The sequence below is a fragment of the Oxyura jamaicensis genome, chromosome 1 (genome assembly GCF_011077185.1).
Source record: "Oxyura jamaicensis isolate SHBP4307 breed ruddy duck chromosome 1, BPBGC_Ojam_1.0, whole genome shotgun sequence".
In the NCBI taxonomy this organism is placed as follows: Eukaryota; Metazoa; Chordata; class Aves; order Anseriformes; family Anatidae; genus Oxyura; species Oxyura jamaicensis.
Genome location: NC_048893.1, coordinates 100,150,331 through 100,175,160, shown reverse-complemented (window position 1 = coordinate 100,175,160; position 24,830 = coordinate 100,150,331). Strand labels below are relative to the sequence as shown.

Sequence of the window (24,830 nt, the reverse complement as noted above, 5' to 3'; positions counted from 1 at the left end):
GTAGTATACCCGGGTTTGACAGCTAACCAATTATATTATTAAATTTTTTAATTCAGAATGAAGTTAAATGTTTAACAAATACAGATCAGTCAAAAGTGATTGTTGGAAAGTTTCTTGTCACCTAAATCCCTGGCCAGAACACACCTTCGAATGCTATGAAAGGGCTATTCTAATTTAAACTGCAAGTTGCCCAAGGCAGGAAAAAATTGTCTCTGTACGTTCATAAATTCATAACCACGCTTACTTTTTATAGAGAGAAATTTTAAGGAAAAATCATCATATCTTTAGCTGAGAGAAAGGTGGCTCTATTATGATTCTATGTCTTGAACTGATGTGAGATAAATTGTCTTTGCAGAATCTGCTCTTCCCAAACCAGCCTCTCCAACCCAACAGCAGGTATTCAGTATCACCAACTGGAGACCTCACTATTACCAACATTCAACGGTCTGATGCGGGCTACTACATTTGTCAAGCACTGACAGTTGCTGGAAGCATTTTAGCAAAGGCTCAGCTGGAGGTCACTGATGGTGAGCTATAGAAATTCCTTTTTTTTTTTTTTTTTTTTCTGTAAGACTGCATCTTAATGTAATGTAAATAAAGGCATGTGAGATCACATAATTCATACAAATAAACAGACAAGTATCTACAAAAAAAAATAAAATACAACAACACGTGAAAAGGGGTCTCTGCACAATTCTCTGCAGTATCAAAAGGGCACTGAAGTCCGGTTTGCCTTTTACATGCTCTTAATAGTACTTAATATTCCAAACAAAGGGCAAAATAGCTTAGAATAGGATTGGTGAGAAATTAAACTGCTCGGTTCACTAGAGCTATGGTAAGACTGCAAAAAATGTTGTGAAGAGTGAATAGTTATGAAGATGTTGTGAAGAGTTAATGTTGTGAAGAGTTAATAGTTATTAAAGCAACGTTATTAAACGTTTAATAGTTATTAAAGCAACGGACTGGGGTGCAGAAGAAGAAGTCTCTATTCCTATCTCAGTCCCAGCCTTCAGTATTACCTTAGGCAACTTGTTTGGGAGTGTATCCGTAGCTCAATTTAAATCAACATAGTTACATTCAATTACTGTAGTACTGGTAGTTTAGAACAGCTACAGCATGTAGCCCTTTAGTTCATGTGTGAAAAAGACACCAAGATATTTCCCTACCTCAGAACTGTGTTCTAATAATCTCTCAGTATGTTTAGGTGTGAAGAGAGCTGTATAAATACATAGGCAGAGAAGAGTTGGGAGGAGAGAAAAAGCACTACATGATCTGACTTGATGCTTTCCTTTTCAGAATTTTGGGCTTGAATATTATCATGCCTTGAAGTTTAACATACTCCATATACAGATAGCAATCCTTTCTTGTGTCAGGAATCTCGTTGATACCCCTCTTCATCCTATTGTGAATAGAAGGCAGTTTGCATTCTTTAATGTTAGTAAAGACAACAAGAGAATTCCTCTTACACTAGGAGATTGTGGCATTCCCCTGCATCATTATTTCTTATCTTAACTGACTCATTAAATATCTTCTGACAGACTTTGATGAATTTTTGCCATTAAAACTGTTGTTATATGCAGAGGTCTACTTTTACAGTTCCCTCAGAGACCTGCCTGCACCATGAAAGTTTGAAAAGATGTCTAATTCTGAATAATCTGGCTTTTCACAAGAGCATATTCATCACAAGTGACAGGCAGAGATGTTCAGGCACGTTACAGAGGTTTGAGCATTAATTTGATGCCTTTTCTTTGTTTTCCAAAAGCTGTCTATATTTTTATGACAAGGGGAGATAATTTCTGCCTTTTCCTTGCATCTTTACAAGCATATTGCTTTTTGGTAAAGTAGTTTCTGGAGACTAAAGGCTAACCTTCGCTCTGCAATCTCTTTAAGTCTTTTCTGTCATGGTCTATGACAAAATGATGCATTTTCATTCAGTTCAAATTTAAATGTAGATTAAAAGGTCGTTTAAAATTAATGGAAAGGCAGTATTTTTTAATATCTGTCCGTAGCACTGCCAGATTCAGTGCCACAACTGTGATTGGAATAAATAGAACACACAAATATTGGCTAAGAGGGCATTGAGCTGTTAATGGTTGCACCTGCTGATGCTGTACAGATTTACTGCAACAGGGGCCGAGAAGATAAAATCAGGTTCAAGGATATCAGTGATGAGAAATTCTTCCTCTTGACAGACAAGTCCTGTGGTCCACCCATATGGGGAGGAGGGGGAACAATCCTGATTGACCTCAATGGAATTTTTGTTAGTTTATTTAACAAGTCAACAGAAAGCTCATAAAGGTGTCTCTGCTAAAATGCAAACTCAACGACAATCAGTCTTGATTAAAGGTGGTGTGCATTCCACATTGCTGAGGAAAAGCATGAACTGGTGGCTCTGCTGCTGAAGGAATGCAATGCCTGTGTTTTTCAAACACATCCCAGAACCTACTGTCAGCATGATCATTAGGAAATAATAGAAGGTTGCTTTATAGAAATACCATTTCATCCTCAAGTCAAAGGGCAGGCAAGGTCAGGAGAAAAATACCAAAACAATGTTGTGGAACTGAAATTATATAAATAAATGTTCGTTAGATCACAGACATTTTTAATTGCTTTCAGTTAGGAAGTTAACCATCAATGTCTAACTAATCTGTTTTGGTTGATGCTGAGCAGAAGTTATGGAAGCTAATGATTTTTATCAGTAGGGAAATCTAATTTCATCGTTTTAAAAATATGATAAAAGATAAATGCTGTGCATTCTAGTTATATACTTAAGCATTAGTGTCCCAGTTTTTGGCTGGTGATTTCAGTTTTACTTCATAGCCCAGAATTTTTCTGTTTGGTTAATGATTTAATAATAGTGGCGAACCATCTTTTTCATTTTCAACACATTTTTGTTTGATCCAGGGTAATTTAGATCCAATTGAAGTTCCAATACAGAATGAAAACATATGTCATGTGCAGAAAAACAAGTGCTTAATTATACCATATATAGCAGTGTTTCAGTTGTTACATTTTTGCACTTACACGTCTTTACTGGAAATATTTTTAACTCAAGTGTTCACATGAGAAGAGATTACTAACTGTGATGAAATGTGCTGAGTTGAGTGATAATTTTGCTGATTATGGACGGTGCTAAGAGCCCTCGGTGTATTTGAAATTCAAATCTTGTGTTTTCTTGAAAGGCTATCGTATAATCCACTGTCTAATGCACATCTGGAAAAGCAAAATCATTTACAAAATTGAGACAATCTTAGCAGTCTTTTCAAACTCCAGAAGCGAATATGCAGCTCAGAGTCTTAAAGTGACAGATCATGCAAATAAAACAAATGCTTCCATCTAACCATGTCTGTATGCAAGATAAGAGTAATTTACATTTTTTAATTTACTCCATAGATTTATCCATCATACAGAGAATATTTTGGATAAGTTCTCAATTTCCCCTATGATAGTCAGTATTTATATTTATTACTAAAAAAAATTGACCACTGCATGCTCACCTGTAGGATCTACCCACAGTAGACTGCAGTTGCTGTTTGGGATGAATATTGCACAGAGGAGCAAGCTTAACATCTCGCAATAGATTTCTATGACAACATAAAAATTGAATGTTTTAAGATACTCAATTAAAAGGATCATGTCTATGGGCATTTGAATAAAGCAAAAGGCTGAAGCTATAAGAGAATTCAGAACAGATGTGGAAAAAGAAGAAAAAAAAAAAAGAGAGAGAAGGAGTTGGCAGCATACCTCAACAGCTCTCTCTCCAATGATTCGGAATAGTCGCTTAAGTCATTTTTCCTGACCTCCTATGCAAGTTCTTAACTATAGGTGTGTTGAATATTCTGGGGTATGTCTCTCAAATCCCCTGGAAGAAAGCAGGTATGAGTGATTTAATAACAGTCACAGTTCTGCTATCTGGCCACCTTCATTCTTATCCCTAATCCAAATATATATTATTTTTATAGCAAGTGTGGTAGTTCCAAACAGGAGAGATTCAAAACAACTATGAAGCTCTTCTGCAAAAAAAGACAGAGGAAGGAATGGTTTCTGCTTTTCCACCTCCCAGGAGAGCACACTACCCTATCATACTAGTGTTCATCATAAGAATTTTGTGAGTTGTGTCTCATTTTTCATGTTAATTTGCCAGGAAAAGTTCTCAAAATGTTGATTTTGGAAGTGCCAAAGTAAAGTTAAGGCTTCATTTTGTCATTCTGTTTTTTTTTAATTTCCTATTGTAATTTGAAAAAATTCAACCCAAATTTAAACATGATTTTAGTTCATCCAAATTGCATCAGTATTGAACAAACTATTCATCAACAAATAAAATCTCTTCCTCTCTGATACTCTGGTCAAAATTTAAGCTACATTTTATCACAAAAGGAATCTGATAATTTTTCAGTTGCTAGAATATATATATAGATATAGATAGATAGATAGATATAGAAACCATATATATATATGGTTTCTGGAAGATAGTTTCAAAGTTTTTAGTTTTTGTTGTTGTTTTTGTTTGTTTGTTTGTTTTGAGTGAGGTTAATTTTGAAATTATCTTCTCTTTTTCTATGCAAATATAATTTAGTAATATGAAATATTCTGTGGAATATATATAGAATTTTCATGCTAGGGGAGAACAATCATAAAAATATAATAAAAAATATAATAATAAATAATAATAATGAGTGGCATAAAAGAAACGAACAAACACCTCTGTCTTTCTGTGGACATTTTTATGTTATTGCATTATTCCTCAGAATGTTTATCATACTATATTTTTAAACCTCTGAGTTTTGTATCCTTACTATAGATGAGACCTATGTAGTAGGAATACAAGCACATATACACACATTTGAGAGAAGATTTACAAGTCAGAGTTGTGAAGACAATATAGTCGTTCACAGATCAGTGGAAACCCTAAGTGTTCATTTAACCTTTAGCCTTAGTGTCATGGAAACCTGTAGTGGTCTTTCACCCATAACACCCTTGAAAATGAAGATTCCTTCTGGCCAGGAGACTTTCAATTACATTATTGATCAAAGCTATTTAAAGGATTATGAGCTCCCCATTTGGGCTGTAAAAAGAACCTAATTACATGCCAGAGAACAATATCTGTAATGCAGTAGGTTTTGAAAATACCTACATTGCTATACATATGACAGGCAATTAGCTGCAGGAAATTACTACAATGGAATAGTTAGCAAACTAAGCAGTTTTTGTTTGTTTGTTTGTTTGTTTGTTTTCCTTTTTATTTGGTAGCTAGAAAACTGGAAGTTGCTGTTCTACATTGAATCTAAATGAAAATGCACACAACTAATTTTTCATTTAAATACACTACTAGCATAGCTGCAACATGAGTCTCAGAATAAGCTGAGATCAATTTTTGTTTCACCAAGTGGTGATATCTGAGAATTTCTAAAATAGCCTTCAAGTTCTTTCATTAATAAAAAAATCTGTATTGGTGTTCTATTTTCAGTTTCAGTTTCAATAAATGTGATAAACTCACCCTTCAAGGTGTTACTAACACTGATGATTCTATCCTTTGTATATTTCTGGACAAAATCAAGGCTTTTTTTTTGCAACAATTTCAGAAACAGTTATTTTAAGTATAAAGTGAACTGCCAACATATTCCTAATATTTTTTGTTTATTAAATAGCATAATGACCGTGCTTTGGAACTGTTGAAGGGCTTGCATCTCAAACAGCTCAAATACAACAGAAACATTGCTTCAGAATAGGCTATTTTCACTTCATTGTCAGAGTCAGGTATTGTGTATGAAATATAATGACCCAGCTGGAATAAAAGATTAAAACTCATTTGACATCAGTGGAAGCAGTCTAATTTTTACACCGTCTAAGAAGCTAATCCTGTCTATTACAATATTTAATGTCATATGTAGAATTGTTAGGTTATTCAAAGATTAAAAGGAACAGCAGCGTGGCAGGCAAATACATAAAAATGAATTCTTGATTCTGTTATACTGATTTTATGAAGGAGTTATAGCCTTTTTTAATTCAAATATTCCACATTCATTTTATATAAACACATTATTTAGGAACAAAGAGTTATATTTTGCTGCCTAACAGATGGCTCTGAGACTAGGTTAAAAAGCAGAATTATTTATGAAAAATTGTTCTTTCGAGAAAAATGAGCATGAGCATTATACCTCATCTTCAAGATATCCCACTGGTCATGGAATGAGGCTTATATGCAGCCATGCACTCACTCACTGTTACAGAATCCTTTATGAAGCATTTCAAGCATGCAAATGTAAGTTATTAGGGAAAAAATAGCAGAGTTCATTGCTTTACAATGTATGAGATGATTTGATAAGTAAGTTGTTAAATAGCTTGTTTGAACTTTTCTCCACTAGACAGTTTTTAGAGAGCACTAAATATTTTGTAATCTTGTTTGATATTTTTGCTGAGGAATACTCAAAAGCTGAGCAAGAATGGGGAATGTTTTGTGCCCCTGCTAGAATGGCTGTGGTGCTTCACTTTGAATTTAACAGATTTTCTCTTTTATGCCTTAAAGCATGTAAGCAATTAAGCAGATTTTGATGTGACATTTAAACACGTGCTTTTTAAAAACATTGAAGTGCTAAAGTGCTAACATTAAGTCCTAAATTGGAAGAAATAAGAAATATAACTCAGTTCCTTTCTGAATCAAGGTCATTTTCATCTTCTCTCCATCCATGAGTCTGATGATCTTTACTGACAGAATTTTATATATATAGGCATTATCTCACAGTGGCAAAATAGAAGTCATACAAAAATGCTTTTTAAATATACCAGTCAATCAGTAAGGTGTATTTGTAAGTTTTTCAAGAATAATGTTTGTAGTCATTTTGAGGCTAACATAAACCAGTCTGTTAAAATTGGCAGTGTCAAGCAATGGACTGACTGCAGTGCACTGTTGTCAAAGTCATGAATGCTAATACGTGCGTTGCTGTTTAGTCTTGACAGATAGACCTCCACCCATCATCCTCCAGGGGCCTGTCAATCAGACACTGGCAGTGGATGGGACAGCTCTGCTGAAGTGCAAGGCTACTGGCGACCCGCATCCCGTTATCAGCTGGTTAAAAGAAGGCTTCACCTTTCTGGGCAGAGACCCTCGGACATCCATACAGGATCAGGGGACACTTCAGATTAAAACTCTGAGGGTGAGTGGCAATAACAAAGCAGCTACTACAAGTAATGTGGACCTGGCAGTGTGAGCCTCAAGCAGCTCTGCTATCATGCTGTCTGCTGTGTTCAAAATGAACTTAGTTGTCTCCTCTACTGTGAAACTATCACCAGGTCCAAATCCTGTTTCATTCTTTGACATTATGGTAGTGAAGGGAAAAAAGAGATGCCAAACTAACATCTGATACCACTATTAAAAATCCCTTAAAAATAGAAGTGATGTTAAAAATCTTATGTAAGTTGCAATAAAACATGAGTTGCAGGTGGATAGACATGTAGGAGCCCTGGTTATCTTTTCAGTCAGTTTTAAGATGAAGCCATTGGTCTATTGACTCTGTTAAAACTTAGAGCAGTTCATTTTCAACACCTAGTCATTATTTTCTAAGGAGTTATTGTACTAGCAAGGGATTCTGGATTTCATCAGGGGTTTGGCCATGCTTTTTTTCCATCAGTGAGTCTTGGCAGTCTTGAGCTGGGCTGATTTATTCCAATGTTACGCTTGCTGCAGATGTTTCGTAAGGCTGTGGATGAGAGCAGACAACTTATACTGTAACATACATGCAGTTATATTCAGAGGGATTTCTGTTCAGAATGAAATGCCTATCATAATATTTGCATTTTGACACATAAGATATAATACAATATCTTAAAGGTACAAAGAAATTTTGCAATATTCCAGAGAGTATAATGCCAGACTTTGTTGGTAAATGCTCTATCACTAATCTTTGTTTGTTTTTACTTTTTTTTACCTTTAGTTAAAACTGCATATTTGTTTTTGTGTATAGAAAAATAGTAAGGCAAATGTAGTTATTTGTTAAGAACTTACAGACAATTTCAGCAGTCCTTTAGTTTAATCAGCAGTAATTTCTGCACAAAGCTTTTTCATCCCCCAAAAATATTAAAATGTTAAGAAACATAGCTATTGGGGGCAAGATATAAACAGCAGTTTTGTTTTTTGGTACCATCTCATCAGCGATTGTAGATGGATTGCTAATTTCCTTGGAACAAAAGGGAATTTATTAAAAAATGTATGCTACCTTTCCTTGAGTAAACAATTTATCCTTCCTCCCTGGGCTGAAGGCAGGTTTAGGCCATGAAGGTTAATGCATTTTTCCTGTATGGCTGGATTAAAGAGTGCACTTGAATACTCAAGATTCCCCAGTAGTATTAGAAAGCAGCAATTAAAGGTGGAAGCTTAGTGATTTCAAACAAAATTTGAGGCATCGATGATGGGCTGCTGTGGAACATCCATGAGGCAGAAGCTCCTGGGATACTTGTCTGTATGCAGCTATGCAAACATCAGAATAGGCTCTGAATTGTGCCAGCACATTCATCTTGCTGGTAGATGAACAAGGTCTGTAGATGAAACAAAAAAAATGCTTGCAAGGGGAGTGGAAAATAAGAGAGTGTGGTTTTGAAAGACATGAAGCTTTTATTGATCCTTAAGTGGCTAATTCACTAGTAACTGGTTTTCCTTAAAGGCTCAGAAGGAGATTTCTTATAAACCCCTTGATTGCAGTAATGTTTACTGCTCAAGTCAGACTTACCAGCACAAACCACACATCACCTTAGAAAACAATTTTCTCTTGTGGTTGAAATTTTAATGTATTAATTCTGAAGTGTTTAACTTTTCTCTCAAACCTACCCTAGCAGGAACTGACAACACTTCCTAAGCAAAATAATAAATAAATAAATAAATAAAATCCCACAGAATATGCCCAAGTGTACTTCCATGTTCAAAACGAATGAGTATTTATCAACCCATGTCCTAGTCCTCAGCCTTCTTCTCCCCTTACAATTAATAATCATTATTGCAATCATAAAAGATATCAAGATATAGGTAAAGATGAGTCACTACTATTTAAGCCTTTGAGACCATCCTCTTCTGCTGTGTAATTAAACTCTCTTTCTGTGTGTAAATCACGTTATTCAGGAGTCTGCAGCAACCCATGGCTCACTGCAGACACAGATATAAACATGAACATAGAGATTTTTCTGATGAGCCAGTCTTCCAGGTTGCCCTGGAAGGCAACTGAAAACACACAATATGTCACTCACTCAATAGTACCCTTTCAGACAGGTCAACAGTGGAGGAAATCTTCCTTCTCCTTTGTAGAAGTGTACCATGCCAGATGTAGCCATCTGCATAAGAAAACTGTTTATTATACAGAATAACAATGATTTTCCATTGACCTTCCCTGTTGTTGTTTTTTTTTCTCCCTCATAACATAAAAAGTATAAATAATTGAATTATCAATACACTATGTCTGTGTCTAATCCATCCACAGTCTGGAAGTTAGATAATTTACCATAACTTGCAGAGGCAGCATATCTCCGGCTTGCTTTACATGTCGAGTTTGCCTTCTGCAAGTTACTCTGTTGTGTATACCACATACTTCATTGGGCTTGCCATACACCATCTGTCACAGTGGTACACAAATGAAGTTAAGAACCACAGCATTGAGAAATATACTCCATCATCACATAATGGAAAATTATAGATTTAATAAAAGCTTGGAAGAAGCAAGATAAAACAGAGTCCTTCAGAATGCTGTGAGACTCTCTCCTTTGGAAAAGCTTTCTTTTCAAGAATCTTTCTCATTTTGTTAGCAGTGCCTCTATATTTGGTGTCCATGAGCCATTGTCAGAGAGGTTAAATTATTCCTTGTTTTCCATGGCAAAAGCATCCCCTAAAATACAAGTTATGCTCATTTAGATAATTAAATTGGCATTACTCAGTTGCTTCCTGCCCCTAAGAATGGTACACTGCAAACCCAGTCTAGCGGAAGAAAACACCAACAGAATTCTAACATGACAAAATTAAAGATCAATTAAATTACATATCAACAAGTAATCTGAAGAGCATCGCTCTTATTTGCCTTTACATTGTTTTTGAAGGGTTGGGTATAAGCACATTTGTCATAGTTCCAATCTGCATTTAGCAGACCACCCATTACAATTTCTTAAAGTCCAATAAAGCTTCTTGGATGCTGTCCTACTTCCGTCAAGTCATCTGATGGTGAATATAATTCTTCTCCTTTATCACTAGAGTCAGCATTCTCCCTCTTCTGCTTTTATCTTGATATTACCATGCTTTATACATAGTGGTAGGACAGCTCTTCTGTATATTCTGTGCTTTGTAAAGTCATGGTCTTCCATCCGTCTCGGTTGTTTTCTCCAATTCCTATCACAGAAATCTTTATTTTAAATCTTAGTAAGAAATAGCAAAATACCTGGCAAATTTTTCAGTAGAACAACGAGATTAATATTGACATTATAATTTAAAAGCTGTTCCCAAAATAAATTTGGAATATCTGAGCTGGCAAAGGAATCACAATAATTTTGTATAAATCCAGCGTCTTTTGCTACCAAACTTTAGTTCTCTAAAATTAAGCCACCATTAAATGATTATTTGAAAATGTCTAGTGCCCTCTAGCCTGTTATAAAATATAGGCTAAGTCATTCTTACCAAGAAACACGTAGAAAAAGAAAATTTGAGTAAACTCTGTCATCTGATTCCAAAAAGCTAAAACTGCCCTTAAATGTTCTTTATGTCTAGCTGTCTGATACTGGAACTTACACTTGCGTTGCTACAAGTTCAAGTGGGGAGACATCATGGAGTGCTGTGCTGGAGGTGACAGGTAAGACATGTCCAGGGGCCATTTTTCAGATGTCACAAAATGAAAGCATCTACTATGTCAGAGCAATCTGAGTCAAATACTCTATTATAGAAATTCTGGGTTTGAGATAGAGAAGGTTTTAAGTAGGAAGGCTGGCTTTCTTCACATGCCTTTGATTTCATTGTGATTATCTCTGAACACCCATTGACATTGCAATAATTTGTCTCCAGTGACACTGGTTTGTTATAGTTATTATAAACAGGCGCATTAGTAAACTCTGGATTCACCCTGTGATTGGCTTGAGCAAGAAAACTAATGCCTACACAGAGTGCACCCTGTGGGCACCAGAATTGATCTGGATATAGGAACATTCACAGTCTTTCTAGTAGCTGATGTTTTGGTATTTTATGTAAATTTTAACAAATATGTTTTTTTTTTATTATTTGTTTTTGTTTTTTTACTCTTCATACACACACACACACACACACACATATATAACCTTTTGAGTTTTCTGGTTTTTCTGTCCTTTTAATGTGTACCAGAAGTATGATAGTTCTTCATCCAAAACTATATCTGATAATGCAATTATTGACTTAGTTCTTTGCAAATTAAGAATATTGGTTATGCTGATTTTGCAAGTATTTGGCATGTTTTTCCTTCTAATCTTCTACTTTGATGAGATTTATACAATAGAGGATAAAAAGTAAATGTTTTGCATTTCCCCCTTACAGAGTCGGGTGGAGCAGCAGTCAGTAAAAATTATGACATAAATGACCTCCCTGGGCCACCATCCAAACCTCAGGTCACTGATGTTACTAAGAACAGTGTCACCCTGTCCTGGCAACCAGGGACCCCTGGAAGCCTACCAGCTAGTGCATATATCATTGAGGCTTTTAGGTATGTGAATTATTCTACTTTTAGTTTCTTTCCTTTATAATTTTGCTTAAACCCTAGTACCAGCTGTTCTGCTGGTATTGTGGTGTTATTTTGGACTCTACATGTATTATTAAAAGTTTATTAAAAGACTTAACTCCTATGGCAGGCATTGATTCTTATTCTATAAGTTTTTTTTTGTTTTGTTTTGTTTTTAAGTTATCACATTTTTTAAGTGATTAAGTAGAGAACCATCTATCTTTTTCCTCAGGTCAACAGACATGTAACAAGACAATGATGTCCATTCTTTATTTTTTTTACTATTCCCTTAGTCCTGAGTTTGGGTGAGAGTCCACCATGGGAATGCTGCAGTTGAAACCATTTGGGCCAGTAGTGTTACCTCAACTGTTGGAGTACAAATAAACTGAAAATAAGCAGACAATCTTTAAACCTCTCTGAATTCTTTAACAAGAATTCCTGTTCTTGTTAAAGCATTAAATAGTTAAAGCACTTTAAATTGCTATGCTCAACTGTTTTAGATGGAACAAAACTATCACTGATTTTGTTTTAGAACTTGTGCTATCCTTTTACATTATATGAATGAAACACTAGAAACAACATGAAACTAGCAGCTTCCCATTTTATTTTTCCTTTAATATATATATATTTTTTGTCAATGCTTATATAAGAAAGCACAATAAAATCAAATTTTTCTTTAAACTTTTGTGATATTTCACCCTAGATAAGCTTTAATGGCATCCCATAACTAACATTAACAGAAGCCAGGCATTTTTATTAAAAGCTGTTTTAACAGTCATGTTTGAAATCTCTTCACACAGTGGATTATAATCTAATTATAATACTGTCCAATTGAAAATATAGTGACAGAAAATGTATTCATATAATTACCTTCATTTACAAGGATATTTTCAGAAGATTTTTAAACTTTAGGTTCAAGGAGAATATTTCTCTTCTAATGACAACTATTGACATATTTTACTTCACAATATAGAAATTTATTCTTGTAATAGGTTTTTCTTTTCCAAGGTTTATGTTCAAGTGGTCTATTTATCATTCTAATTTACTGCATTCCACACTTTCCTTTTGCAGACATCTGTTAGATAGGAAAACCTTTTGCTTCTGTTGAAAGAAGTACCTTTGAAAGCTCTGTTATTTTTTTTTAACTTGTCTTGATGAGTTAACTGGAACTACAAAATCTTTTTATTTTTACCTTGCTCTTACTACTTTTTTTCTGTAGACTTGATATAGGTTTACAAAAGTAGTCCATTGTTCACTTTTTTCTTTTCTTTTTCTCTTTTCTTCTTCAACTGCTTTCTCATTGCAGTCAGTCTGTGAGCAATAGCTGGCAAACAGTGGCTAACCATGTGAAGACCACTCTCTACACTGTGAGAGGACTGCGCCCCAATACAATCTACCTGTTCATGGTGAGAGCTATCAATTCACAAGGTCTGAGTGATCCCAGCCCAATGTCAGATCCTGTCCGAACACAAGGTAATAGCAATTATTAAGGCTTATATGCTTGAGCTAAAATAGAAAGAGAGTTGACCAATAGATTTGGACATTTTGTGTTAGCACTCTGACTGAAAGAATCAGAAATCCAGCTTAACCAATATAGTCCAATGACTGCTTGTGATAAATGATTAAGTCCCAAATAGGATTTTTGTGATTTATTAAGCGAATAGAGGCAAGCAAACAGCGCTGGGTGCACCGGGAGTCTCTGCTCTACCAGGACGCACACCTGTTACATCAGGTGTCTGATTTTTATGCTCCTAGACTAATACATATTCATCACTATTCCTAGAAAAGGCGGGGTTATTACAATTAGTTCCTGGAATCCAAACCCTCTCTGGACGCATGCGTAGCAGTCTCTGGTGGTCTTTCTGGGGGTCTCTTGTGCTGAAGGCTCGTAGTCTTCCTCCCAGGCTTTGTCCTTCGGTCGTCCTTCAACTCCCCCTTTCTCCTTATTTGGTGGATCTCTTTGCTGGTTATCAGAGGCTTGCGCAGCGTCCCATGCAAAAGTCTGCAGTTTCCTAAAAAAACTCCTTGGTCCTCTTATCTCCCAGACTAGAGTCTCAATGTTTGCCCTTCAAACCCTCTATTTACACAAATTGCTGGATCATTCCTTTGCATGATACAAGAACTATGTACACTAATCACTCTGTTTTTCTTAAATACGAGCTTATATTTCATCATGCGGCCCTAGCATTGTTCCATACTGACACGAATCAAATAAACACATTTCACAATCCCCCATTTCTTTTTTTTTTCATGGTATTGATTCGTGTTTTTATTATTATTATTATTATTCAATCGAGTCAATACTTGCCAAATTGGTACCAATTTTGGATCCTCTTTTGTTTTATTATCATCAGGGAATGGGTTTTCCCTTACCCTGGTTCTGGGTCAACACGTACCACAGATATTTGCATTCCTTGTATAACCGAGTGTATTAGTCAGGTAAAACAGGGTATTAAACATGGAATTATTGAATTATTAAACAACCCTCCACATATTCCCAATAAAACTATCCTGATTCTAGTAAGCCAACCACTACCCATAAAGTCCCTCCATAATTTTCTTAAATTGATTTCATTCCAAATTTGAACTGGGACATGTGCAATTTTCTTCATTTCTTTTTACAAGTTCATTCACAGCAGTTACTTAAGGTTAAATTTTCCACAGACTCCTCCTTCTTGTGCTAGCAAATAATCTAAAGCTAAGCAATTTTGATACAAAGCAGTTCCCATCTTGGTATTTTGTTTTGCAATTAATCCGAGTGCATCTCCAGTTTTATTCACAACTATTTCTACTACAGCTTGCAACCTAAATATTCTATTAAGCATATCTATTGGGGTCCTATAGCCCCAGGATCCATACTCCAACAAGCACAACCCCAATTTGAGGGTCTGCAGTAATGATAACTCCGGTCCCATGGATAATCTCTTATCCAATCAGTGTAACACGTAGAAGTCACTGTTTTACCCTTTCTAGGACAAATGTACTTGGGCTGGTTACTATATCTCTTCCAGCTCAGGCTTCCACAATCAGTATATGGGTCTTCATCTATAATATCACAGGCATCAAAGGTTATTGACACTGAGGTATTCAGGGTGGTTACAATTTCACTTGTTCCAATTAATTTCTCTGCATAGAGCATACTGAGTTAGGTTAAAAATGCAGCTTCCTCTTTTCTGGCCTTTACAGTCATAGACAGTATGATACACCAATGTCTGGGAGCTCAACCATCCTTTTCTAGTTGACTGCAGTTGTTGGCCATAGCTTGGGCCAAGAAACTCACCCCAAGTAGGACTAGAAGAGGTCCGGTAAGGGCCATAGTGCTCGGCGGTCACAGCCCGAAGGGGTTGCAGCCCTTGGCAGACCTTCCCAGCCGCAGCACCAGTTCCCTATCCGGTCTTGCCCTCTTCCCTAATCTTAGAGGGGTGTACACTGCAGATGTACCTTCTCAGTACCTTCAGGGGATAATGCTTAACTGATCCCTGTTATTGATAAATCTCTTCTCTTAGTAGGTATCTATTCAAGAGGTTCTTTGTTTACTAATTTTACAGAAGTAATTACAATAAATTTGGAGTAATTACAATAAAGGAGTAATTACAATAAAATTCCCACAGCAACTTAGCTTATACTCTGATGAAAGCTTCTTCAAGTCCATCTGTTAGTTTAGTTTCTCCTGGTTCCGATGTTACTTTCCACTCTTCCACTGGACCTCTCGACACGTGTCCATCCTTTTTCAGCAGTTCTCACAGCTGTTTCCTTGTTAATAGATAACAACTAATAGATAGCAGTTAATAAATATCGGTTGTTTTCTTTTTAATAAAACAAGAAAAGGTCCTTCCCAGAGGGGAGATAAGCTTTCTTCTTTCCATGTTTTTATTAGAACCCTATCTCCTGGTTTTAACTGGTGAATTGCAAATCCTAAAGGTGGTGTCTGAGCCATCATCCCAGTTGCTCTTAGCTCTTTTAATCTTCTACCAATCGTAATTATATATTTCTGGATACTACGATCCTCAACTACATTGTTCCCTAAGGGCATCCGTTGAGAATAAGGCCATATAACATTTCACATGGTGATAATCCAGTCTCAGTGTGTAGTTTAGTTCTAATATTTAAAAGTAAGCATTTCGTCCAGGGCATTTGTGTCTCGATCATTAACTTAGCCAATTGTTGTTTTATTGTTTGATTCATTCTTTCTACTTTCCCCGAGCTTTGTGGGTGCCACGGAGTGTGGTATTCCCACTGAAAGCCTAATTATTGACATAATAATTTTATTATTTTAGAAGTAAAGTGTGTGCCCTGATCAGAATCAATGTACTGGATTATCCCATATCTAGGTATTAAGTGTTGTAATAACATTTTTACCACCATTCCGGAGAACAAGCAACCCAAAACAGCAAGGCATTTTCTGAATCACCTAGATCACCTAGTATCAATCTAGAGCTCAGGAGAGATAGGTTAACTCCTCAGTGCCTTGGTACATTTTTTTGTTTTGTTGTGGTTTAACCTGGCAGGCAGGTTATCACCACACATAATTTCACTCACTCTCCTCACCCCAGAGTGGGATAGGGAAGAGATGTTTTTTTGTTTTGTTTTGTTTTGTTTAGTTGGGGGGGGGAGGGGGAAGTAAAAACACTTAGGTTGAGATAAAGATATAATAGCATAATAGGACAGAAATAATAGGACAGAAAAGGAAGGCATAATAATAAAAGGATACACAGAACAAGTGATGCAAATGAAATTGTTCACCGTCCACTGACTGATGCCCAGCCAGTCACCGAGCAGTGACCTCCCCAACCTACCTGGCCATTCTATTTATTGTACAGCATGGTGCCATATGGTATGGGATGCTCCTTTGGCCAGTTTGGGTCAGCTGTCCTGGTTCTGTCCCCTTCTCAGCTTTTTGTGCACCCCCAGCCTTCTTGCTATCAAGATAGCAAGAGAAGCTGAAAAGTCCTTGAATTGGTGTAAGCACTGCTCTGCAACAACTAAACCACCAGCATGTTATCAGCATTATTCTCATCCTAAAACCAAAACAGCACCATGCCAGTTACTAGGAAGAAAATTAATTCTGTACCAGCTGAAACCAGGACAAGTTTGCAGGTCACAGCGAGCTGGTGTGCTCCTTGATGCACCATTTCCATTAAAAGCCAAGTGAACTAGGCATCCCTCCCTTTTCTGATGTGCTATGAATAACATGTTCTCTTCTATCATCTGTCTTTAGTTCTTCTCCATCATCAAGTAGAGATATGCTATCATAACAAGTGCTTAAAACAGACAGGCAGACATCATGTTTAACATTAGTTTTAACCACAAGAATTGCACAAAGTATCCATAGTGTATTGATTAATCTGGTCCAACATTTCTGCAGCTGATTCATGTAAATTAAGAGATCTGCATGATAAAAATACTTTAAAGTTATTCAGAGAAAAGTATATATCTTGTGTTTATAAATCTACATTTCTGAATTCTTTAAATTTATAATTCACTATGTAATAAACCAAAAGAGAAGGCTGAAGGGAAATCCCTTATTTGTTGGGTGATGATATAATTGATAGCTGTGATCCTCCATTGCATGGGTGCAGAGGGTTTGATGACTGTAAATTCTGTTCACATTACAGCCAGCTCTAACGAAGTGCAACTGCCATGAACAAATTTCTCTTCACAGTATGTTTTTTTTTGGGGCTTCAACAACATATTGCTTGACTACTTCATTCAAGAGTGTAGTTGTGCATTAAGCAGGTTGGAGTACAGAAATTAATCATTTTTTGAAAACGTATTTTTTTCAAGTCCAAAGTAATAGCTCCACTCACAGTTAATTTACAATGAGATGATCTTTCCCTGTTTATGGAAGTTAGAAAAGTGTGTGTGGAGAGCCTGTGAATCCTGTGTCAGCCTCCAGCATGTGTAATTGGAATTGTGTCATTTGTTGGTCCTAGGTGGAAAAAGATAAATGAGTAGGGTGGTATTTCTTTATCACATAGCCAACACGTCCAGCGTCTCTCATCTAGTCTATTCCTGAATAAATCTGTCCTTATTAGTTACATCCTTTAAATAATAATAATTGCTGTAAAAGGAAAAGAGAGTTGCTTTCTGAGAAGCTGAAGGAATGAGTCAGGAGGGATTCTATGGCATGACTATCCATGGAGTATCACAAGTTTTCTTCTTTCTTACTCTCCCATTATGATGAGGTGACTCACACTTTTCATTGTACCAGTCTTTAGTCTGCATAATTTATCACCTAGTTAAAAAAAAAAAAAACTTTGTTTGGCATTTGAGTGTCAAGTGTAGACTTTTATCTGACATACTGACAAGCAATTTAATTTCAGTAAAAACATGTCTTTTAATTAGTTACAGCATGTGTTGCAGCTTCCATTTCCAGAACCTGTTTAGCAGTCAAGCACACTGAACCATGTACAGGATTTATAGCTTCTTTGGTAACCTCCAGTTTAATAAAATTAAATCATAAAATCAATTGAAAATTAACATAATGTTTTGATGTGATTTCTAATTATGCCTGAATTCAATTCAGGCTGACAGAGGAAGCTGACACGCTAGAAAGCCTGTTCACAGTGGCCATTGAGGAAGAAAAAAACCATATAACAATTCTATATAATATTAATTTTCAACAGGTGCCTGTGGTAGCTTTAATATAAGCATTTGATTTCCTGGTATTATGCATAGCAAATACAAGTAATAGGAGTTTATGGATATTTTTACTAGTGGACTACAAGTAGACAATCAGTCACTTTCAAAAGGCTTACCTTAAATTACTTGTATCATATAAGGATAGAGAAGTCAGCAATTACTCTGAGAAAATATTTGAATTATTTTGTTTGTTTTTTCTTCACATGTATGTGAGGTTGATCCAAAAAGAGGCAAAGTGGTTTTGGTTAATGAATCTCATGAGAAAACTAAGCAGAATTCACAGATGCCTAAGCAGGCCTAGCCATGATCAGGTCTTTTTGAACATGATCTGTGCACATGTTTCAAATCTGCCTTTTCTGGAAAAATTACAAACATTTTGAAGCATAAATAATCAGTATACATATATCTAACAGTCAAATAGAAAGACAAATAGAAAATTGACATAGTTACTAAGGTCATCTGTAACTGTTAACCAAGAACATCATTTTAAGAAGGATCCATTAAATGTATCTGAAACTTCATTAGCTTCCAGAAAGCACCTTCATTTCTGTCTAAGGAAGAGGCAAGGCACATGTTACGGTATTGTATTGTAAGTGATAGCTGTAGCTCAACATTCTCCTTTTGGTGCAATACAACAGAAAATGGTGATTTCTAGGAACTATCACTAAAAAGACATGCTGAATAAATTCACATTGCACATCTCCTCCTTCCCTTTCTGACACATACTTTATATTTGCTGCTCCTATTTAGGAAAGGTTGTACAGCTTCCCTCATATTATCACAATGCACTAACTTAAATGCAGTCTTTAAAAACTAGGCACTAGGGCCAAATGTGGTGCTTGGAGGTGGAATCATGGTTTTCCATGCTCCAATACTAAGTGATCAAATTCCTTCTTGTTTTGGCTAGATGAAGAAGTAATTTTCCTCCCACTTTGAAAGAGTCTTTGGCATTATCTTGAAAAGATTTTTTTTTTTTTTTTTTTTTATGCCTTTTATAAGATCAAAACCAGTTTGGCTTTTTAATTATTATTTTACTCATATTTGCAGTAAATTTCATTATCTATTATTTGTAAAGGGAAAATTCATTTTGCAGAAGAAAATACTATTTTTAGTGTTTGCTTTCTTGTGTGCATAGTATTTGGGAAGGGGAAGTTTAGTGAAACTTTGGAAACATAATGACTTAATGTCATGTATGCTAAAAGGAAAAAAAGAACCGAACTGTTAATTTTCTTCAATTACACTAACCGGTTTGGTTGCAGACATCTGTGCAACATTACTATTATCTGAACATTTTAGAAGTGAATATTGCACCTCTCTCATCACTTAGCAAATCTGAGAAAACTGCCGTCAAGTCCGAATACTCATTTAAGTATCTTTTTATTTCATGATTACCTAAGCAGCTACTTGATATGTAGCATTTACTTGATACATTTTGGAGTCCATGTTTAAACTTTAGCATTGTATTGTTTTAAAGATACATACTATATGAGGGTGTTTCAGTCAGGTCATTAAGCTATTCAGTCATTCTAATAAATGCCGTATGTGTTCTCTCATTAAAATAACACTTTCATGTGTGTTCTTGGCCTGGCAGATATCAGCCCACCAGCACAAGGTGTGGATCACAGGCAAGTTCAGAAAGAACTGGGAGACGTCATTGTACGACTACATAACCCTGTTGTGCTGACACCCACGACAGTTCAAGTCACCTGGACAGTAAGGCTTCTGTTATAACTACATTACTTTAATTTTGCTTATTTGTCCTTACAGTGCTGCTTTTTTTAATTTTTTTTTTATTTTTTTTTCCCCGCTACCCTCAGACACTCATCTTTACTCTAGCGTGAGTGCTCTGCTAGACTAACATCATACAGGCATAGATGTGTTAACGATATGGTCTTTTTGTTTTCTTCTTTGGGTCAGGGACATTGAAAGCCTTCAGCGCTCATCTTAAAGGGAGCTAGGTTTCTGGCTAGAAAAATACTATAAAAATGAATATGCTTAACACCATAATCTAAAGGGTAATTGATCGGTGGATTCATTACTATGCATATCAAAAAAGTTAAATAAAGTTAAATATCAGCATTAAATTGTTGCATAAAAAGCACTCTTCACCTCAAAGCATAGAACCTCTGACAACATCCTATTATTTAATAACCCTAAAATGCAAAAACAGCTTCCTATAGGGCATTTGTAGAAAAGTCAGCAGCATGTAATGCTGATGCCTGATCCACTGGTAGTATCTGGTATTCTAGCATATGCCTTACCACAAGTCAGTGGATATTCTTTCATTATAGAAGACCAGAATCTTTTTGGCAGTACTTAACGTTTCTATTTGAGGGGCTAAACTACTGGGTAGAACTTCTAAGAAAATATAGTATGTGGCTTTCAAAATGCTATGTTTCTCTTCCAGAGGCTTGAAGGAAATGATTTGTTGCCATAGAAGGAGGTTGTCCCTAGGACATTTCACACCACAAATGAGTGCTTTGCTCTTGGGGCATCTGCCCCAGAGGAAGTAGAGTCATGGGTGGAAGAGATAAATACCATTGCACTGCGCATCAATGAAACAATTGTATTAGGTAGAATGAATTCTGCAAAAGGGATATTAATGATACTCAGGGCTTTTCTTCTCCATATAATATTGCTTAGAGGTTAATGTGTACAGGGGATTATACGATAGGTGATAAGTGTGGCAATAGATTGTGTATTATAGGGATTACTGTTGTTTTTGCACAACTCAGTCATATTTATCGGGGCTTATGTACTATCCTTGTTCTGACAAATTTCAGTGGTAAGGGGGCCAGATAAATAAACAAATTTTGTCTTCGTTAGATTATTTAGAAAATCTGTTACTGTCTCTTTCCATTGATGATGTCAACACTCAGCTTGCCTTTCTAAAATGTTGTCTGTTTCAGCTAAATAACTCTAGGCCAGACCGACTTTTATGTTCAGGTGCCTTTGTAGCAAACTTTTTTGCCCAAGCAGATGGATGGGTCAGTAGTTAAGAAACATTGAACACTAACAGCCAGTAAATGTAAACTTGGATCACATCTGTGTCGTGTTCTTTCAAGTACTTTCTTGGGTGTTAATGCTATCAGAAATACAGTTTCATAGCCTTGCCACTGTTTATAAACAGAATTCAGTTTTATGCAGTGTAACCTCTTTCATTATGTTATAATGAATGCTGTGAAGAGTTTCTTGGTGCCCCTACTGAACTACTAATGAGTAAAGAAAACATGGTAAGTTAAAGCTAAATCGTTATGAATGTTATGGGTATCAGCTTATTGGAAAGATTCCTCAAAGCAGTGACCCTGTGTCACCTGACAAGTGTACAGGTCTCTGTAGAGATGTTTCAAAAGTGAAGGGAAGAAAAACACCCCCAAAAAATCACTGGAACAGCTAATTAGAAACTTTCTGGCAACCAGAACAAAACCAACTAATTAACCATAAGAAAACAGCCACTCTGTCCAAAGAATAAGGTCCACACTATTAATATAAAATGATTAGATAGTGTAGCTAACATACAGAAGGACAGAAGTACCATGAGGGTCATAAGACTCTTTGTGCTGACCTTCTGCAATTCAAAGAGTGAATGCCAAGGAACTTCCTTTATTACTGAGTTTCTGGTGTCCTGACTCCCAGCAAATTAACACCAATTTCTCTCTTCTTTCTGAGATTTTTTTGGTGTTCCATTTTTTATTATTATTTGAGTTTAAAATTTCAGAAATAGTTCTCTGCTTCTGTGGTGCAGTTTTAAAATATTTTGAAATAAAATGCATATACATATGCACACATATTTTGTCTATTTTAAAAGAAGGTCAGGTTTACAAAGACAATGTTAAAAAGGAGTGTCAGAAGTTAGATTGTCACTGTTACATAAATTTATCTCTCATGTGCATAAGTGTTAAAGTACAGCTGTAATTATCTGGTCACATACGGTATCTATTCTTCATGGAGCCATTCAACATTTCTTTTTATCTTCTTTATTCAATATGTGCTGCCAGCTCTTATTAAATTCATACCACTGAAAACTGGCATTGAATAAAAAATTATTAATTTGTCTCACATGCTTATCTGTTATGCTTTCAACTGCAATATTTGGGTGTTTCACATATAATACTGAATTTATCATCACAATGATAAAAATGTGTCATTATCCTAACTTTACACATAGGAAGGTGAGGTGCAGACATATTTATTACATGTCATTTATGCCCACTGTTACCAAAAGCCTGATTTTAAATCTTTGGCCTGATTTATTTTTATTTCTATTAAATACTTTTTGCATTGCCCCAGCATATTGTGTACTCACAGCACTTTTTTAGCTAACCTCAACACTCTGCACTCAGTGCTGCGCTCCTCAGTTTTCTCACACTGGGCATTAAATTGAGAGCTCAATTAATCACCAAGTTTTAGAAATTTCCTAGCATTATGGAGGAGCCCTGTGGCATAATCAAGAATAAAATTCATTTCTTCGATGTGGCAAAATAATTGTTGCTTTGAAATCCCAATGCCTTCCAGGAATTTTGAGGCTACCAGGCAGAAGGATAATGTATTTGCCTTTGTATTTTAATTTGACATTAATTTTAAATGTATGTACTTCACTGGAAGTTTTAGTCAGGTTCTTTGGATAGTCTTCCAGTGTATCATCACCCTTTGTCTTGTTTCTGTAAGGAGATCCATGCTAGTGCTGTCTGAATTTCCAGAGATTACTGGGTGGTGGTTTAACCCCAGTAGGTAGCACAGCTCCACCATGCTGCTCTCTCACTTCCTCTCATCAACAGAAGAAGGGCAGAAAATATGAAGAAAAAAAAAAAGCTCATGGGTTGAGATAAGGACAGGGATCTTTTTGGAGCCAGCTGGAACTGTCTCTTACCTGACATGGAGCAGCTCTTGGACTCTGCTCACAGAGGCCACCCTTGCAGACTCCAGCTACCAAAACCTTGTCACATAAACCCAATACAGTCAGACAGTATGCCAGGTGTTTTGCCTGGATGGAGAATTGCCATGGGTATTGATGTGGGAGCACAGGATACATACCTAAGAGCATATTACGAAGTGTCTTTAGGGTGCAGATTAGCATGTTTGCCTGAAAACTGCCTATATTTGCAGCATAAGTTGCATTATGTTTTATTTATTTTTCAATTTTTTAACAATCAAATAGCCTAAAAGAGTGATCTAATAGTCACTGAACAGGTCTCGTGTTCAGTTGTGATATCACAGAATCATCTAGGTTGGAAGAGACCTCCAAGATCACCGAGTCCAACCTTAATATGTGCAGATTTGAACTTGCAGGGGAAAAGAGTTCTGACATCTGCAGGAATGAGCTGTCATCAGTTTTATAGATACATCCCACACTCTGTATTCCTCAGAAGAGAGGGAGAGGGATCAATTATTCCTGCAAATTGCCTTAGAGCATTGGGTCAGCACTGAGCAGAACCTACTTGGTAGTTGCTCCCTTCTACCTTTTAAAGGAGCATTTACATTTTCTGCCATCTGTCTTCTGAGGTAAAAAATGTATCTTTAGATCAGCAACTGTTGCAGCTCTTTTGAGGAGATGTCACCAGGGCTTGTGCAAATCCTAGAGTTGGATAAGTTTAGAAAGATTAGAAGTAGTCTGCGATCCCAGTACTCAGCAGAAAGAAGTTACAAAAAATAAAACTAATAAAAAATTAAAAAGGAGAGAAAGGAGAATAAATAGACATTATTATATTCTTTCATCAAATCACCGTGCATGCTTCTGCAACTCTACCTATGTGAAGTGAATGTGTACCAAACCTACAGAATTAACTGATGCTTCACACAGTTGAATATAGTTCTTTAATGCTAAGGATGGTTTTAGTGGTCTGCTGTTGTCTGACATGCAACTACAACGTAACTGAGGAAATGGTGAAGTCACAAGCTTTTATATTATGCATAAGATTGTCTATATGTGTAGACAAACATATATGTATATGTACACTTATATAAGCATACACATGTGAACACGTATGTATATGTGTATATATGTACAGATACACACACACTTATAAATTTGTGTGTATATCTGTATGTATATGTGAAATACAACTGTCTTTATATACCTCCAACTAAATGTATATACTTCCCATGTACCTCTGGTTAATCTGTGTAATTATCCAAAAATAAGTTTGTACTAATCAGAAAACTCCAAACAAAAAGAAAAATCCACCTTTCTCAGTAAGTGAGGTGCCTCCCTGAGTGGCTTCCCAACAATCTAACGATAATAGAAATTCTGCTTCTTTAGATTAACTTTAGGTAGGTGTGAAAGATGGCTTAGTATCCTCTCCTGATATTGAATACGACTGGATGTTTATAGAAAACATTAAAAATGCATTGTATTTTCTTTCTGAAGTACACTCCCAGACCTCGAACAACTGAATCACTGTCAATAATCTGAAATCCTGACAGATCCTTCAGCTCTGCTGTAATCAAACTTGTAATTGAAAGTGCTGTGAAACTTGTGTG

At 36.0% G+C, this 24,830-nt stretch overlaps 1 protein-coding gene across 19 annotated transcripts in view; it reads left to right on the top strand.

The window, feature by feature from the left end:
• ROBO2 (roundabout guidance receptor 2) overlaps positions 1-24,830 on the top strand; it is a 1,084,545-nt gene that overhangs the window by 980,398 nt on the left and 79,317 nt on the right. For all 19 annotated transcript variants that reach the window (XM_035315365.1, XM_035315363.1, XM_035315379.1 and 16 more), the window contains 6 exons: positions 356-527; positions 6,949-7,154; positions 10,736-10,817; positions 11,528-11,693; positions 13,015-13,181; positions 19,942-20,063. In XM_035315365.1, coding sequence (XP_035171256.1) covers positions 356-527; positions 6,949-7,154; positions 10,736-10,817; positions 11,528-11,693; positions 13,015-13,181; positions 19,942-20,063 — 915 coding nt within the window. The remainder of the gene's footprint in view (positions 1-355; positions 528-6,948; positions 7,155-10,735; positions 10,818-11,527; positions 11,694-13,014; positions 13,182-19,941; positions 20,064-24,830) is intronic.